This window comes from Terrapene carolina, unplaced genomic scaffold, assembly GCF_002925995.2.
Source record: "Terrapene carolina triunguis isolate 2854851 unplaced genomic scaffold, T_m_triunguis-2.0 Scaffold131, whole genome shotgun sequence".
NCBI classification, from domain to species: domain Eukaryota; kingdom Metazoa; phylum Chordata; order Testudines; family Emydidae; genus Terrapene; species Terrapene triunguis.
This window is the reverse complement of record NW_020664482.1, coordinates 26,778,408-26,796,259: the sequence shown is the minus strand read 5'-3', so window position 1 is coordinate 26,796,259 and position 17,852 is coordinate 26,778,408. Positions and strand designations below refer to the sequence as shown.

General features: G+C 40.2%; 1 protein-coding gene across 1 annotated transcript in view; it reads right to left on the bottom strand.

Annotated features, from left to right (window-relative positions):
- The window catches only part of LOC112115800 (sodium/hydrogen exchanger 2-like), a gene marked incomplete at its 5' end in the record, with an annotated part of 47,315 nt that extends 30,680 nt beyond the window's left edge, over positions 1–16,635 (bottom strand). The window contains 3 exons of the mRNA XM_026653088.1: positions 5,523–5,740; positions 13,147–13,397; positions 16,108–16,635. Coding sequence (XP_026508873.1) covers positions 5,523–5,740; positions 13,147–13,397; positions 16,108–16,635 — 997 coding nt within the window. The remainder of the gene's footprint in view (positions 1–5,522; positions 5,741–13,146; positions 13,398–16,107) is intronic.
- Between the last annotated feature and the right edge of the window lie 1,217 nt (positions 16,636–17,852).

Here is a 17,852-nt window from a genome sequence, read left to right as displayed (position 1 = left end):
GAGATGTTCCTAAAATATACAAATTAGGTTAGTGAATAAGTGCTAAGTATTAACGGAGTATTTAATAAATAAAGCTATTATAATACAATACAGTGTATTAATGTATTTGTTTTGATGGCAGTTTAAAAAAATATTTTAAAAGTCACTCTTTGTTTCATATTAACAGTAATGCACAGGTCCAAGAATTCATATTCATTAGTATAATAATATGGGAACTGACCCTGGGAATTGACTTAAACAGTAGTTGATTCATTCTAATTGGTAATTAATTATTGGATTTTCTGGGTGATAAATACTCTCTCAAGGGCAAACTGGCAATTTGGTTTATTTTAATAATTTAGTTACAGGTTACCTTTTGAACTGCATTTGGTTTTAAGCAACAGCCAGGGCACACAAAATATTTTATGTTTTGTAATTGCATTAAGCTTGTGTATTTGGCAGTCTCTAATTCATAGAGATTAATACTGTGTGAACTTTAAGTTTATGAAAGGTGCCACAGCAATTGATGCAATTGATAATCATTTGCAATTAAACAGAAGCAAAAAGTTGCAGTAGGTCACACTGTGGGTCTATTAATCTGACAATATCTCTGTTACAGAAACTGAGAAAGAAACACGTACGTGGCTCTAAACTTCTAGGGCCTGATTCTGACCTCATTAACACCTGTGTAAATCAGGCCTTACTCCATTTACACCAATGGAACCTGTACAGATGAGATTAGAATCAGACCCTTAAACTCTGAAACAGTGACTATAATTAAGCAATAATAACGGAGACCCTGGACATTTCATTTCTTGAAGATTAATCTTTAAGATTAATGGCTAGTTTGAGAATTGATGACATAAGAGGGTCATGAATTCTCTCCCTTGCCCCCTCACATCACTACAGCTTTTTTTAAAAAATGTTTTAAAGACATTATCCACCTCATTTGTTGGGAAATAAACTTTAAAAACAACACTATACAAACACCTCCCCACACACTTCTAATAACTAGGAATAACCAATTTCTATCATACAGAGGAACAATTTGGAGAAGGCAAGAAATCTTGGAATATTCAGTAATAGCGAACATGATTAACGGGAACTGTGGCAATGATGTATTCCCAGCTCCAGGAGCGCCCGGGAATTAAGGCCAAGAGGAGCACATGATGACAAGAACTCCAGTTTTCATTTTCAACGTTCTATCTAACTGACAATAACACTTTTAGTTTGAAAAAATGCTACGTAGAAACGTATTTCACAACTAGACCAGAGCCAAACACAGCCAGTAATTCACACTCAAATTAATTTCAAGTGCCATCTTTAAGTAGGAGTGGTTAGTAATAAATACATTTTCCATCCATATAGTCAATTATCATTTATGTCTCTTAAATTAACTCAGGATCTGTTCGGTTGAAGATGTAGCATATGATTAACTATTTGGGCCAAAATATTTCTCCTTTTGGAGAAGCACCATAACAAACAGATAGCAGAAAATTCTAACTTGTTTAAAGAATGGCAAAATATTGGTGTCCTGGGGCCTGCTGTCACCCACTCAATTGCTTCATTTTTCTGCACTTTTCAGACCTCCTCCAACTTATGCCAGTGTGACTCCACTCAGCTGGCTTCAATAGAGTTATTCCTGATTTAGTGCAGCATAAGCGAGAGAATCAGAGTGGCTCCACTAGTGGGATGAGGTCCTGGAACCTGGTGGAAAGGGCCCAGCTGCTCCAATAACATCAAAAACTTCTCGCCACAAAGACCTTTTCACAAGAGCTTTATTCTCAGGTTTAGGGTCCTCAGGTTGCAAGAAAAAACAGCAACAAAGGTTCTTACAGAAAATAAAAGACGCATGAGTAGTGGTAAGTAGCAGGAGGGGCTCACCATCCTGAGTACAAACCCACCAGGCCCCCATGGGTATGCACTCGGGGGTGCTAGCCCGAGCCCCTGCCCGAGTTACCATGACTACACTACTATTTTTAGCATGCTAGCTTAATGAGAGCTAGTGTGAGTATGTCTCCTTGAGCTCCAAGTGCAGACATACCCTAAATATTGTAAATAGGTGAGCCAGAGACCAAAATGTTGAATGAAATTCAGCCCTGGATGAATGTGGGCCTAGCACCCTTTGAAGTCAATGGGAATTGCACCTAATTATTCCAGGGCTGATTTTGATGTCATCTCTTCTTTGCTCTTTCTGTTTACAATATTAAACCCTTTCCGGTAATGTGATAAGTAAATAGAGAATTTGAGGTTTACTGCCTATTCTTGGAACACCAGGGCAGTTTGTTAGGTGCTTTAATGATTGTTACTGACATTGTTTGTTACCCTCCTGCCATGAGCTATTTTCAAACAAGGGGAGTCCAAATCATTCAGAATGCTTTTTTCATTTCATTGAAAACGAACATTTTAAACAAAGGAAACCATTTTCTCATAGTAAAACACTCAAGGGTGTGCATAATTGACCAATAAATGTGCTTCCAGGTACATTTATGGCACTCAGTTATTAACAGCAAATCTAGTCATGTGTTAATAGCCAATAAAGCACATCCTGCCATGTCTTGTTGTTAATCACTGAGAATCCAATTTAAGTAATTTGTTTAATGAGCCTATTAAACTTCAGGTCAAGTTTTAACCACAAAGGTATTTCTGGTTGCTTTAGTGGTTTGTAAACAGACACCCCATGAAGCACCTTTCACAAATTCTAGGTGCCACCTTTCTTCTCAAAAATGTACTATGCTTGTGACAACTTTGGACATTAATTTAAGATTAAGTTATAAAAGGCATCCCTAGAAGAGAAAAGAGACTGCACGTAGCTACGGGCTCCAGGATTAAAACCCAGTATCAAGAGGCCTGATTCTCCACTCCATTGTGGGGTCCTTTCCACCTGTGCAAAGTGGTTGTCAAACACCCCTCCTCGACTTTGCACAGATGTCAGTGGCTCCATGTGGTGCAGGGCAGTGGAGAAGCATGCTCCCTGAATGTCAAATCAGTGCAAGTTACACTTCTTTACTACTTTCACCCATTTTCCTGACCATTTACAAACACTGGAAAATGTCTTTGGGGGTTGCACCTGCTTACATGTGGTCTGGTTTTTGTCTGGTTACTGTAAAAGTCAGCAGATATCTAGGGCACAGCCCTTTTTCAGGATTTAAGAAGATAATTTTCAACTCCAAGTGTGTTGGGAAAGGATTTGGGGCCTATCCCTACCCTCCCATTTAGAACTTGGTCTTGGTCTCCCCACCCATGAGTGACTCTGTATTCTCAGGTGGGGGTTTATAAGCTAGTGACGGGGAGAGCAAGTTAGCCCTGGGTCTTGTTTAACTTGCCCATTTAAATGGCAAACCTTTCCCTAGCGTGCCTGAGTTCTGGCTGTTGTGCCTCTATATGAAAAAAGGTGTGTTGTTTCTCTAACAAACTGTCTGTATGAATTGAAGTGGTTGTGAAAGGTGCCTGACTGACAAACCCACAAATGGAAGTCCTCTTATTAGCTACAGCTTAGGAAATGACTGGGCAGCAGCAGTGTAAACTTCCTCACTTTAAGGCTTTAAGCCACATTTACATCATTAGAATTCTGGGCTGGTGAGTACCTACCATTATTTAGGTGTCTGAAGGAGCTGCTCTAAGTTACAGACAGCCAGAGCTGCTCAGAATTGCTGGAGCATGGTGCACCCCAACATACTGGGACTGGCAAGGGACCCTGTGTTTCCCATAACTGCACGGGGCGGGATTCTCCTATTGCTGGCCAAGGGGCTTTTACGGAGCAAAGAGTGGCCATAGTGAGAGGGAAAATCCCTCCTATATTCCTATACATTGTGCCCAGGTAGGTAAACAAGAACAAAGACATAGAACAATAGGACACAATACTAGGCTATATATTAAGTTTCTCTATTTGCATATTATTTGTTTATATATTGTCTCCAAACTCTGGGCTAGGAGCATGTGTTGTGTGTCTTTATGGCAAGGAAGAATCCCTAAAAAGTAATGTTGGGAGTATCCCAGGGTTGCTGAGTAAAGGAGAGGTCTAGCCCTCTGCTTTAAAAATATAAGATGAGAGAAAAAGTAATCATGGGGCCTCTACATCATCATCAAGGGAAGCGTTTATCCACTATTTGTTATTCACTGAATCTTATTCTGAACATCGCAGTGCCCAGCTCTGAAGCCTAGATTAATCTCCAGTTTTGCTCTGTTTCCAGGATACCATTTGCCCATTAACATTTTCCAGCTGTTCCTACAGGAGAATTTACAGCTGCTGACGTCTTGGTTCATATCATTGCCCTCCCGTGCTGCAGAGAGTGTGGATTATCCTCTACAAAAAATATCTTGATGTAACTGCAGCGCCCCTCGTTTGCTTATGTTCTTAGACATGCTAACTCAAAACTTTACCAAACCCCGGGCTTCTCACATTTTTGCTGGCCGCCTCCATTTCAAGGCCCCAGTGCTCTTCTATACCAGCTCAGTGGAAGACATTCTTCCACAGGGAAGCAGAATGGCCCAGGAGTTCCAGGACAGAGAGATCCTGTGTGCCAGCTGTGATGTCCCTTTATGGGATACAGTTTGCTTCTCCTGCATAGGTAGCCAGCTCTGCTGGACAGTGCACAGATGAATGGAGTCATGGATCTCCATCCTCCCTACCCTCTTTGGGGCACAGAGCAAGTCCCAGGGCAGTAGGAGGGTGCAGTCCCTGTGCTACTGTGAGTGCAGGAACTGAAATTCTTGTTACCAAACAAGCAAGTGATGAGCTTCTCACATGCTGTCTGCCCACTGTACCCACATAATGGCCAGGCGGAATCTGTCCTGGGTTTAAGTACAGTTACTGTTGTCATTTTAAAATACTTCCATCCCACATCTACTGTAAGAGATGACTACACATTGTGTATAAGGACTCTGGATTGATCACCCAGCTGCACAGATGCGCATGGGGATTCACATTTCACTACAAAACACAGGCCTCTGCTTCTCCAGCTAATAATACAGCTCATTAGCTCAGCTAGCAGAGAGAACTGGTTATACATAACATCCAGTCCATCACCTTCCCAGCTAAGGGAAATGATTCACATGCAACCAAGCCAATACAGGACTTATTTCTTCCAGTTAAGACAGCATTTGCCCTTGAATACACTCTAGAGGAGTTGAGTACTCAGGAGTCCAAGCCAATCCTGAGGCACTCATCTGAATCAATCTGTGCCCAGATACCTGCCACCACGTTAAGAAGAGACAATAAGATTCATGCTTAAGATGATCAGCTCCAAAAACAAGATCCCCCTATTAGCTGAAGAACCAGTTTATCTTATCCAATACAGGAACAAAGGGAGTCAATCACATTTTCCATTGAAGGATGTGATAAAGTGAACTGGAAACATGGTAGAAATACAAATGGAAGTACTAAATGAACCAGCAGTTAGAATTAAAGGTTATGTTCTGAATGTTAGGCAACCAGTACTTTTCAAAGAGTCACTCCACTCCTACGCTTAAATGAGATACATAATAAACTCTGAGATTGTACATGTCATTGCCACAAAGAAAAATCAGTTTTTTCACCATACCTAGTGCTCTCCAAATAAGACAGAAAATGACGGTAAAGCAAATATAAGACCAACTCCACTCATGGTTGTCTCCAATGGTAGAGACCCCAAGAAAGATGAAGATAAGGGTATCACTAACACTGCTCCACATCTTCATAAAGTATTTGATTGTAGTGTGAGACTTTAGAGAGATATTCGCCTCCACATAACGTTTCATGCCCATGGCACAAGCTATAATACTGAGGAAAGAAAATAAATCAATTACATATGGTACATAGGTTGGTTGAAGGAACATGCTAGATAGGCAAAAATTACATCATAGCCTTTCGAAGACAATGTAAGTTTTGGGTCAGATTCTGGTACGCTAAGACTCACTAAGTAGTACCTTACTCCCCAAGTAATTCTATTAGAAATCAGTGAGACTACTTGTGCAGAAAGAGCCTACTCTGTGTGAGTAAGGGTATTTGGATCTGGCCCTTAATAAATAAATGCTAAGTTATTACATTGATTGTAGGGAGGTAGCGACACCTATAGTTAATGTTGCCCAACGCTTTCCATTATAAGACCCTGTTTTCAGTTCCTTATAAGTTTGCCAAACTTTAACCATTTGGGCTGAAATTTTCAATCCTGGGTGTTTGCCTCAGGCTGATGTTTTCTGGAAAAATTTCAGCAAAAAAGGTTCAGCTGTTTCTCAGAATGAGGTTACGGGAAAAAATATATTGGCTTGCTTATGTTAAAATATTCGTATAAACATTTCATTGAGAAGATCTAGCACCTCCTCCATGGGCCACCTTATTTCTAGCATTTCCTAGCTTTTGAGTGTTTTACTTTGCAACTTTGTAACATTCTTTTAATGTAGCTTTACATATCATTATTAATATATTGCATATATCCACTTCCTGTCATCTGTTTGCCATCAGCAGTGCAACAGTGACAGATTCTAATCAAGACTTAATCTCAATTTTTGGAATCAAAGACTCATAAATATTAGAAATGCAAAAGGCCTGTTAGATAATAACCAAGTTCATCTCCCAGCCATAGCAGGACTGTTCCCTATACACAATACAAATTGCTCCCTGCAGTACACATTGTTATTTGTATTACCATGGTGCCCCAGGGTCCCAGTTATGGATCATGCCCCACTGTTCTAGGCTCTGTAGAAGCACATAACAAAGAGACAGTCCATGCCCTGAAGAGCTTGCAGTCCAAGTGCAAGACCAGAGACAATGGGTGGATGCAGCAAACTGGCAGTAGGGAGCATAAGGAAATGATGAGACAATACTGAAGAGACAAGAATTACAGAAAAGGAATAGGAGCAAATTCCAACATAAGTTACACCAGTGTAAATCTGAAGTAATTCAGCTCATTCGATGGAGTTTACACCACTATGAGGCCAGAATCTGGCCCATAAAATTTTGATCTCTCAAAAGCGTAATAGTGAACTCCTTTAAAAAAAATCTTGAGAGCTTTTCCAGTGTTTTTCTGTATATCGTGTCTTTTTATAACTCCACTCCCGTGCTACCCCATGTGCCCACAGAAACCAGCTCTAACTCACAGATCAGTATGGCACATAGAATAATGCTGATGAGCTGAGCATTTATTGCCCTTTCACAGCTTCCACACATTGGGGGTTGCGCTGAGAAGTAGCCTGTGATGAGGAGGAGAATGTCACGCACAAATATGTTTGCCCAGATTCTGCACTGCTCTCTGATGCTTTGGGAAGCCTATCTGGTGAATTCTGGCCCTAAAACCATCATAATCAGCCACAGGAAGATCATCCCAGTATGGCGGGACCTTCAGAATACAGACACCTGAGGTAGCAGCTCCTGTGCTGCTGGTATGAGGGGTGTGAAGAGGGCTTCTTCAAATCCGGCTGATCTGTGGCTGCTGTATCAGACTCTTGGGGCCAGGGGCAGCCAGCATAGCATACGAGTAGCCTGCAAGCTACTCTAACTAACACCAGGGACTGGCCCAGGATGGGGGAAGCACATTTTACATTCTCATCCGCATCCTGAGCTGCTATGTTCTTTGGCCACAGCTGAGGAGCTGGCCCCTTAAATCAGCTGAAGGACTACAGAGAGCTCAACTAATATCAAAGAAATCTTACTGAACATTCACTAGGCTGTGTGATGAACACAGAGCAGGCCTTCAATGGGATCACTGTGCTTCTGAGAAAATTAGAGAGTGTCACTACAGCAGTAACACTTTACCTCTTCATATATTGTACATACAAGGTCATTTTAGAAGTGTGAAGCCCCAATTAAAACTTTTACTCTTTAATTGTTCATGGATAATTGGTTATTTAAACTACAGGATACATGTGGTTAGCCTAATTCATCATCTTTTCAAATCAGCATAATTTCAGCCTAGCAATCTCAGAAGGTCAAAGCAATTGAAATCAAAGAGTCAAAGAACTGGGGGGAGAGGGGTATGTTACTTTGACTGAAACACATTGTACTAAAGGACCGGTTGAACTCCTGAAGGCAAGACAAATATCAGTTTCTGAATTCTGGTCACCATTGCTATTTTGACAACAACTCTCTGAAGCAAAGGGCCTGGTTTTCTTCTAATCTACATCCGGGTACATCAGGAGTAACTCCCCTGAAGCTGCTAGCATTACACTGAGATAAATTGGTGTGATGTACATAGGATCTAGCCTATTGACTTTAAATTTTACTTTACTGGTGACTGCCACTCCATAGTTTTCCAAACAGCCATTGGCTACTGCTGGTCCATTCTATTCATAGTTCATGCTCTCAGATGGTGGTCATGTGGCATATAATACAGGGGCCACAGAATGACAAACTTATGCATGGAAAGAGGTATACACTGCCGAGGAGGTTAGCATTGGACACTGATTGCAAAAAACACATTCTGACTGGGTGTTTGGGCCTTATTGGCAAAGTCACAACTGTGTGCCAGCTCCCAGTGAATATACAGTGCAGCTATGGGCATGAAAAAGAGAGAAAATGAGAACATTTCTGTCCAACTTTCTCCTCCCTCCCTCCCTCTCTTTGATTTTAATCTCATCATTTTTAAGTCTTATTTTACCTGTAATTTTCATCCTTTCTTATTTCATACGCGAGTCCCAGGAAATCGACAAAAGAAACCCACTCCTTTTTTGCCTCCACTTCTAAACTGCAACTCCCTGCAGTGAAATGAGGCAGAGAGGAGCTCATCCGTCCTTTCTGTGTTCACTGCCAAAACGTTGGGCAAAGTACATCCTAGTGCACAGTGGGATTAGAGTGGGCCTCAGGAATAAATGTGATCATTTTCTGTTGGAAACTGTCAATTTTTCTAAGTAGGAGAAATATGTGGCCACTGGGAAGCCTGGATGTGCAGATCTGTACTGAGCATTAATAACATGGGTAGGGAGCACTATCTGTAAGGGCAGCAAATAGTGTGTTTCAACAACTGAACAGAAGGATGACAACAGCAGCAATGGCCAAGGTTTCCATGAGATGAGATCTCACCTGACTATTTTTCTGCAACCCATGGAAAACCAATGAGCCTGATTCTCCTCTCACCAGCCTCCTCTGTCCTCTTCTACTAGTAAAACACCATTAATTTCAACATAGTTATTCCTGGTTTGTACTGCTGTTAGCAAGAGCAAAATGAGGCTCATCTTCTTGTGATCATTCCCCCTCTGCGGCTCAGCAGCAGGTAATTAACAAACTCTTATTGACCCAGCTGTGCAGATATTTACAGAGCAAAACAATGAAGTTAATCTACAACAGTTCATTTCAAAGCACAAAATAAAAATACTGTTAGTATGGGGGAAATATTTTCAGGATACTAAGCTGGTATCAAAAACAAGAGAACAATACAAAAATTTTTAAAAGGCTTAGAAAACACAAATGAGCCATAAGCATCTTTGTACTTATATTTAAATCTTAAAATATACTGATATCTGTAATCGCAATTTCTTATGACAAGGAATTAGCTGTCCAAGCAATCATTTTGATCCAGAACCAATGCATTATTAAAAAGAAAAGAAAATAGGTTCCATAATGGGTACAATACATTGTGACAGAAGGAAACACCATTAAGTCTGAATGCCTTCTCCTTTCATGCTGATTATGCAGCATATTTCTTTCACTGTTCAGTCACATGATACTATAACAGATCCTTAGTTTACGTTTTCCCATGAACTATTATTGTTTTCAACAATAGTGAAATATTGCTTTGTATTGGCCATTCTAGGAAACAAAAGTCTGCAAAGTAAAAAAGATTCCTATTTATATACAACATAGTACCATTGGTTTAAAATAGATCATCCAGATACTGCTGTATTTAACTGGATGTTTAATTTTTCATTTTCTTCTCATCATCAGTATTATCAATACTGGAGTTGTCTATAAGGCAAATATCACTGGAGTCTAGGTGCACTTTACAGTCATTAGGGAAATACTAAATATCTTTACTTTTGCAATTGTCAGCACTATATGAGTCCGTTTCCTGAGTCAGGGTCAGAGCTAGCAGATTGCAACCAGTGCCAGGGAGATGGACTGGATGACCTCATGCAGTCTTTTCCATCTATTCTGTCTTTGATTCTAAGGTAAGATCTCTTTGTCCATTAGAAATACTAGATCCAGTTTTGCAGGGCTAAATCATTTCTTCCTCAGGCACAATTCTCATTGATGTTAGTGGGAGTTTTGGTGTCTGATTCAAGTTTGAAGGATTTAGCCCACAGTTAATCGTGTTCTTAAAGGCTAAAGTCAACTTCCTCAAATTAAAAACTAGTATCTCTCAATTACTATATAAGGCTGTACTTAAAGAACCTTGATAGCTCCAGTTAGCTTCCCCGGAGACTTGTAGGGGAGTTTTGTAAAGGAAAGGTGTCTCCATTCCTGAGATGAGTCAGTCTCTTGAATTCTTTGTTAGACTGATGCTGAAACGAATGTACAGAAATGATTTTGCAACATTTAAACAAAAATAGTTTCTGATTTTTAAAAATCTTTATTAAAGGAGCCACATATTTTAACTGTAGATCAGACATCAATATTTTGCATTTATCTTCTTGGCTATCAACCTCCAATATTTTCAGAAACAAAATGTAGATATAGATAGTTCAACAAATACCATGTTCCTCTTGAATAGCCTTGTGACCTTTCAGTGCTGCCACTTCCCCATGCACTTTCAGTTATGGAAAAGATAATTTATTTCTGTATGGTCAAATGCCTTCTCCACTTCTAAAGAAGGCATCCTCAGCGCTCCCTGCATTGGGCTGATCAACTGCAAGTTGAACAACATGCATTTATTTATCCCTCGGTTTTCTACTGACAGTCAGTAATCCTATGACTCCAGGTGCTGGAACTTTACAAAAACCACTGAATACCAAGAGACTTGTGATGAAATCATAAGAGTTGGGAATCTCCAAACATCCTGCATGGGTTGACCCCTGAGACTGCATGGAGTCCCAGTGGCTGCAGGGCTTCACATTGGCACAGTGGTCTGATCATATGGAGCTCACTGAGGGATCAGGGCCAAAGTCAGGAATGCAACATAGGATGACAGTCAAGGGAAGCAGCAGAAGCACCAGTGAAGGAGGTACATCCACTCAGCTAGATACAGTATTTGCCTAGTTTTACAACAGGCTACATAAAAAGCACTAGCAAAGTCAGTACAAACTAAAATTTCATAGACAATGATTTGTTTATACTGCTCTGTATACTATACACTGAAATGTAAGTACGGTATCTATATTCCAATTGAGTTATTTTATAACTATATGGTATAAATTAGAAAGTAAGCAATTTTTCAGTAATAGTGTGCTGTGACACTGGTATTTTTATGTCTGATTTTGTAAGTTTTTAAGTGAGGTGAAACTTGGGGGTACACAAGACAAATCAGACTCTTGAAGGGAGTACAGTAGTCTGGAAAGGTTGAGAGCCACTGGTCTACACAAACCACTTAATGTGCAGTATGACATTACATTTGGTTTGAGCATTGGCCTGCTAAACCCAGGGTTGTGAGTTCAATCCTTGAGGGAGCCACTTAGGGATCTGGGGCAAAATCAGTACTTAGTCCTGCTAGTGAAGGCAGGGGGCTGGACTCAATGACCTTTCAGGGTCCCTTCCAGTTCTATGAGATAGGTATATCTCCATATATATTTAACAAATCACACCCCCGTAAAACGCATCACCCCACCATCTAGACAAGCCCATAGTTTCACACTCATCCTACTTCATACACACTACGCTACAAGCCAGATTTTGCTCTGTTACTCCACTGAAATCAGGTATAATTCCACTGAGGTTAGTGGAATTATTCTGAATTTACATCAGTTTAACTGAAAGAAAAATCCAGCCCCTGATCATGCCTGATAACATCAAGGTCACTGGGTGTGCGCCTGTCTATCTGTCTACCTACAATCAAAGAGTCATTACGCACATTGCCACTTCATAATCTAAGTGTAGGGGGAAACTGGTGATCGCGGATACCATTGTCTGCTAACTATTGGCGATGCTGTTTTGTGACACTCACGGTATGTGAAAGTATACCTGTGAATTGAGTTGATCTAGAAAAACTAAGCTAAAACACAAGGAGCCAGTTCTTGCCCTGGGCTGAGCAGAGGCATGCTGGGGAGAGAAGATGGTGGTGGGACCTGAGCTGATCACCTTAGCAACAATATGGCAAGATACCGAACACTCAATGGAGTGCTACAGGACTGGCTACTGTGCATTGAAGTGCTACAGCCCCAAGGGCTGCTGGTCAGGGATGCAGCTAGGTCTTGGCCAGATACCACGTATGCTGGAGGAAGGTGTGCAATCTTCTCCTTTTTTTAAAGGAGAAGCAGTGTGCAACCTACCACATAGTCATCCCAGTCACCATGAGCAATCCTGCCTGCCCAATCATACCATCAGAAAGTAAAGGCAGGATATAGACCTAAATAAGCTAATCAGTAAGGATGGGCAAATCACTGGAGATAAAATTAGAATGGATTCAAGTCTTGCCCAAAACCCAGATCAAACCCAAATTTTTCTGATGTTCAAAGAATCCAATCAACTACTTAGTGCACCTCTTCACATCCTGGTATTGATTGGAACTCAAAAGACAGCTAGAAAGCCTGTTCTGGCCCAGCCAAAACCACAAAGCACTGGAAGTCTCACACATACTGACCATGCAAATTTTCCAGACCAAAGACACTAAACCAAGCTTGAATAAGTATTCAAACATTTGGATGTCTGACTGAACTGATGAACCATATGAAGTTTGTCCAGCTCTAATAATCAGGACTATTTATGATTTCCAGTTTTAAAATACACAAGCTGGCTCCGATCTCTACATCATGAAATGTATTGTTTCAACTTAAGTCCTTTAGCATTTCAAATCATTTAAAGTCAGATGTCATCTGTTCTGTGAAACACTGCTAAGGCCATTTCTTTGTCTCTTAAATCCTCAGAAAATGTGAGCGCATTTGAAGAATGCATATCACCATTTATGTGGAATTGTATAATGCATGCAATGTGGTTATGTCCCAGTACTATTTCAAAGGCTTTTATATTGTTTTGTTTCACTTAGTACATAGATGTTTATCATACATCTCAGACTAAGCAACGCTGATGTAATCATGACTGATTCTTTTCTGAATATAGCCAAAAGCATTAATTGCATGAATAAGAAAACCCGTGCATATACTTACGCCACAATACCAGAGAGGTGAAACATTTCTGCAGTGAGATAGGATAAGTAACTGTACAGGAAGACAAAGAGGGGTTCAATTACACGGATATTCTTGGTAAATCGTGTGGTAAAGGCAGCAATCATCCCGAATAAAAGGCCTACCAAGACCCCTCCTATTCCAACCACAAAAAATTTCCCAATTCCTGCAAACACATCCACAGTTTTGATCGTTGACATTTCGCAAAAGGATCTAAACAGCTTGTACAGCACCTAGAAGAAAAATAAAAGGAAAAAGAGAGAGAAACAAACATTAGCTAGAGATGACCGCAGGCAACAGACACACCATTAAATGTTTGTGACACTTCTGCCGATGTGATGAAATGCTTCCCTAGTGTTGTGACAAAGACACTGTGTTCTTGTTACCAATGGGTTTTGCCTCATAAGTACATCATCTACCCTATGGCCCTGCAAGGATTTCCAAGAAAAGATAAAGCAGCCTAAGCCTTGGCTCTTGGGGCTTCAATGGATGTGGGAGGCCCTACTAGGAGCTTGGTCAGGTGTAAAGGCATACAGTTTCCTCACGGGCTGCCCTAGACCCCCTGCGGATCCCTGGGGAATAACAGGGTTTCTCCACGGCCTACCACATGGGCGACAAACCCCACCCTCCCCATAGAATGATACAGAAGGGGTGCTCTGCAAGATCTTCATGGAGATTTTCTCCCTCTAAGTCTCCACTGGAGATTTGTTATATGAAAGAAACTAGCAATAAGAATTTGCCTGTGGGATAAAACGTCTGAATTTAATGGTTCCAATTAGACTATGAAGCTCACCCCTCGCTCATATGAATGAACGGGGGGAGAGATGAACTCCTACCTTTGCTGCTGCTCCATGAAGGATTATAAATACAGACACATTGATATTGTATATCTATAATCAAAGCATTTAAATACATACTATTTCTCACTATCTTCCTTTTACTCACATGCCAGTGCAGTTAAAATCCTAAACATTAACAGTAACTCCATCAAGTCAAATTTTGGTTGTACATCAGGATGTTGATGCAGCCAGTGATACCAGCAGTCTTATACCAATCACTGAAAGCAATGAGGGCACTATCATGAGTGGCGAATCTGGTGTACCAACTTTCTGGCATGCAGATAGGGCCGGACCCAATGCCCGCTGAAGTCAAGGCAAATTATTCCATCGACATCAATGGGCTTTGCAACAGACCCTGAATATTCCTGAAGTGGGGAGCTTTGCAGAGATGTCGGACCTAAATATCTTCCTGCAAGTACTGGCTGTTTATTAAAATGGACAATTTCATGCTAAACTATTTCTATAACCCAAATTTGATGTAGAAGTACTGGGGGTAACAGGTCCTGATTTTTTATTCTCCCTTTTATTTACAGGGAAATTAAATTGTTGAGAAATAGACGTTAAATTAGTGTTTTCCTGTCTAGAATTCTTCAGTGTAAAAGAGTACCATATGCAGCATAAAAAACACTGCGTAATATAAAGTGATAGGCAGTGCCTGACTCCAGCTGCAGAATCTTATTTTGAACCCACCTGAAGAAATTGGCATTACTGAGTCAGCATATTAGATCCAATCCTGTATTCCTCAATGCCCAAACTTCACAAGAAACAAAGGAGTGGGCACATTAGATAACAATAGAGACACTTCATCTGATAAGCTTTATTTATTACTATAATGTATTGAGTGCTGATAGTCTGCTCAGCATTGTACAAATGTGAGGATGTTTCCCGCCTCAGGGATCTCACTATTCAAGGGCTAAAGTGTGCAGTCTTTACGCACCCTGGTGAACACTGAAGTCAGTGGGACTGCTCTTGTGTAAAAGCTCACCACTGTATACATGTTCACTGTTATGTGGACCCTACGACCTTGATCCACAGCCTTCTGGCATCAATGGAAAGTCCCCCATTGAAGTCAGTGGGCTTTGGTTCAGGCCCTAAATGAGTTCAGAATGGGATTCTGCGCTAGAGTGGAGAAATTTTTATATTAATTTTTATATTAAATAAGTCATTTTTTAAATCAGGGAACAGGCTTAGATTTTGGTCCTCAGAAGATGGGACACAAAGGAAAGTCACTCTTGTTATTTTAAATAAAGTAACTATTAAGAGGATTGGGGTTTAGTTCATAGTAGAAAGACGAAGAAGGTACAATATTAACAGATTGTCCTCTCAAAACATGTCTGCTCCTATTATGACAATGCAGCAAGTGTCAATAAAAACATTTTAAATAAGTAACAATTTTAGGGCCTGATCCTGCAAGGTGCTGAGCTGGCTTCAAAGAACACTTTATAGATTCACAGGTTTGAAGGCCAGAGGGACCATTATGATAATTTAGTCTGAACTGCTGCATAACTCATCCCTGAGAGCGGCTGATTTCAATGGGAGCTGAGGCAGTTCAGCCCCAGAATCATGCTTTCTTGTAGCCAATAATAGTAGCAACAAGAGACTTTTGATTTACTTTTTAATTATAGTTTGTTCACTGGAAAGATTCCCCTCCCTCCCCCTGCCCCTTGTGCCAATCTAATTCCAATATTGATGATGTTTCTGAAACAAAACCTGTTAGGCTTCTCCGCAAATTTACTTTTTCTCTTCATATCTTAGTGTCTTCATGTGCACATACGGGCTCTAGGGGAATGTTACTGAGAAAAGACTGTAGATACTACACAGTTATATGTGTGCAATTCTACACTAAAAAAAAACTTACACTACTGTAATCACCACTGCTTGCAGCTCCACAACATCCCTGTAAGGTAGGGAAGTGCTATTGTCCCCATTATACAGCAGGGGAACTAAGGAACAGAGAGACACCAAGGGACTTGCCCAAGGTCATACAGGAAGTCTTTGGCAGGACAGGGAATTGAATGTGAGTTTCCTGAGTTCCAGGCTAGCACTAGCCACAGGACCATCCTTCCTCTGTACACTAAATACCAACATAAGGGATAGTACTTACCACTGTAACAGCATCATTTAGGAGCGATTCTCCAAAAACCAAAATGTGAAGCTTTTCATTGACATGTATCTCTTCAAACACAGATAACACTGCTACAGGATCCACTGCAGCAATCAGACTGCTAAACCAGAGATTATGGAGCAACGATATATCCTGCAGGTGAAAGGATTTCACTTGGCATATCCCATACAGTGAGAAGCCAATCCCAAACACATTCCATATAGTTCCCACTACAGCATACAGAAGAATAGTCCCAATGTTCTCAAAAAAGGGACGGCTGGGCATGAAGTACCCTGCATCAAGGACTATAGGTGGCAGTAAATAGAGGAAAAAGATATCACTGTCCATGACTGGTGGGGACTTGTCATTTAAGCCATAGATGATTCCTCCCATGATGAGCCCCACAAATATCAATAAGCAGCTTTCAGGCACAACTGACGGCAGCTTGTTAAACAGATGAAATGCTGGTGAACAGTAAAGAGATGACATCATTATCCAGAATCCGCATAATATGTTGACATCATCATTTCATCACACTTTTTTATAATACAAAAGAGGAATCGCTCCACATTGTCATTTTTAGCAGAGAGCATTGTGGGGTGTGAACTGATGCTGTTTATCATAAATAATACTTTTCCAACTTAATACCAGTAGGATTCTTTAGGTGAGCATGAAGTGAATTTAAAAAAAGCTGTAAATGTTAGTAAAATGAAAAGCTAATAAATAAATAGCATCCTATAGCACCTTTCATCCAGGAAGGTCCCAAAATGCTTTACAGTTTTATATACTCTGTTGAAACACAGCCACATGTGGGGTGAAACACAGCCATCTTGCTACACCACATCAGTAGACAACATTTTTTTAAAGAGAAGCTGAAGAATAGCATATAGGATTCAAAATATGAGGGAAAATTTAGGTAGGTGAAGTATATTTACCTAAGTTGGAATTTGGCTAGCACGCCTCTAATTTTGCCAAAAGTGCCAGGAGATTTTTAATAACCACACTTGGCATATTCCTCAATTCATCACAACAAAAGGTTAAAATCTAAATATTTTAGACAACAGTACAGTAGGCACTGAAAATAATCTACCTAAAATAAGTATACGTGAAGGAATTCAGGCTAACAGATGGCGTAGGGTCTAAATAGCATACTCTCTTCAGCACTACAAAAGTGGAGAGCAACAGTTCTTTTTTTAAAAAAATTGTGTTCCATTTTCCAACTAATGTTCTTTGTAAGAGATAACCTTCTTATTAATTATAAAGGAGGCCATTTTAATATTCACTAATCATTAGCTCTTTAAACAGTTAGAATACAACATTGTGAAAAGTGAGCTCAGCACCTCCGGACAAGCGGTGCATCCAGCTACTTTGCACAGATCTAGACTTTAAAGAGAAATTCATACAATACAAGTCATGAAAAGAAATAAACTGAAATAAACCAAACTGAAATGGAAAAATTAGAAAAAAATCTTATTATTCATTATTTGTATTGTCTGTTTGTATTACCAGAACTGGGCCCCTAGAGTACTAGGTGCTATACAGACTTAAAACAAAAGACTATCTCTGCTTCAAAGACCTTACAATGTAAATAAGCATCAGATATTTCATATTTCTGAATAATTAAATTAAGGTTAAGAGGCTTCTGCAGTACTAATGGATTTCATAGCCTGTATTTATCATTTCCCTTCTTATACCATATTACTCTTAGGCCCAAATTATTCATTGTGATGGGCCTGATCCAACCC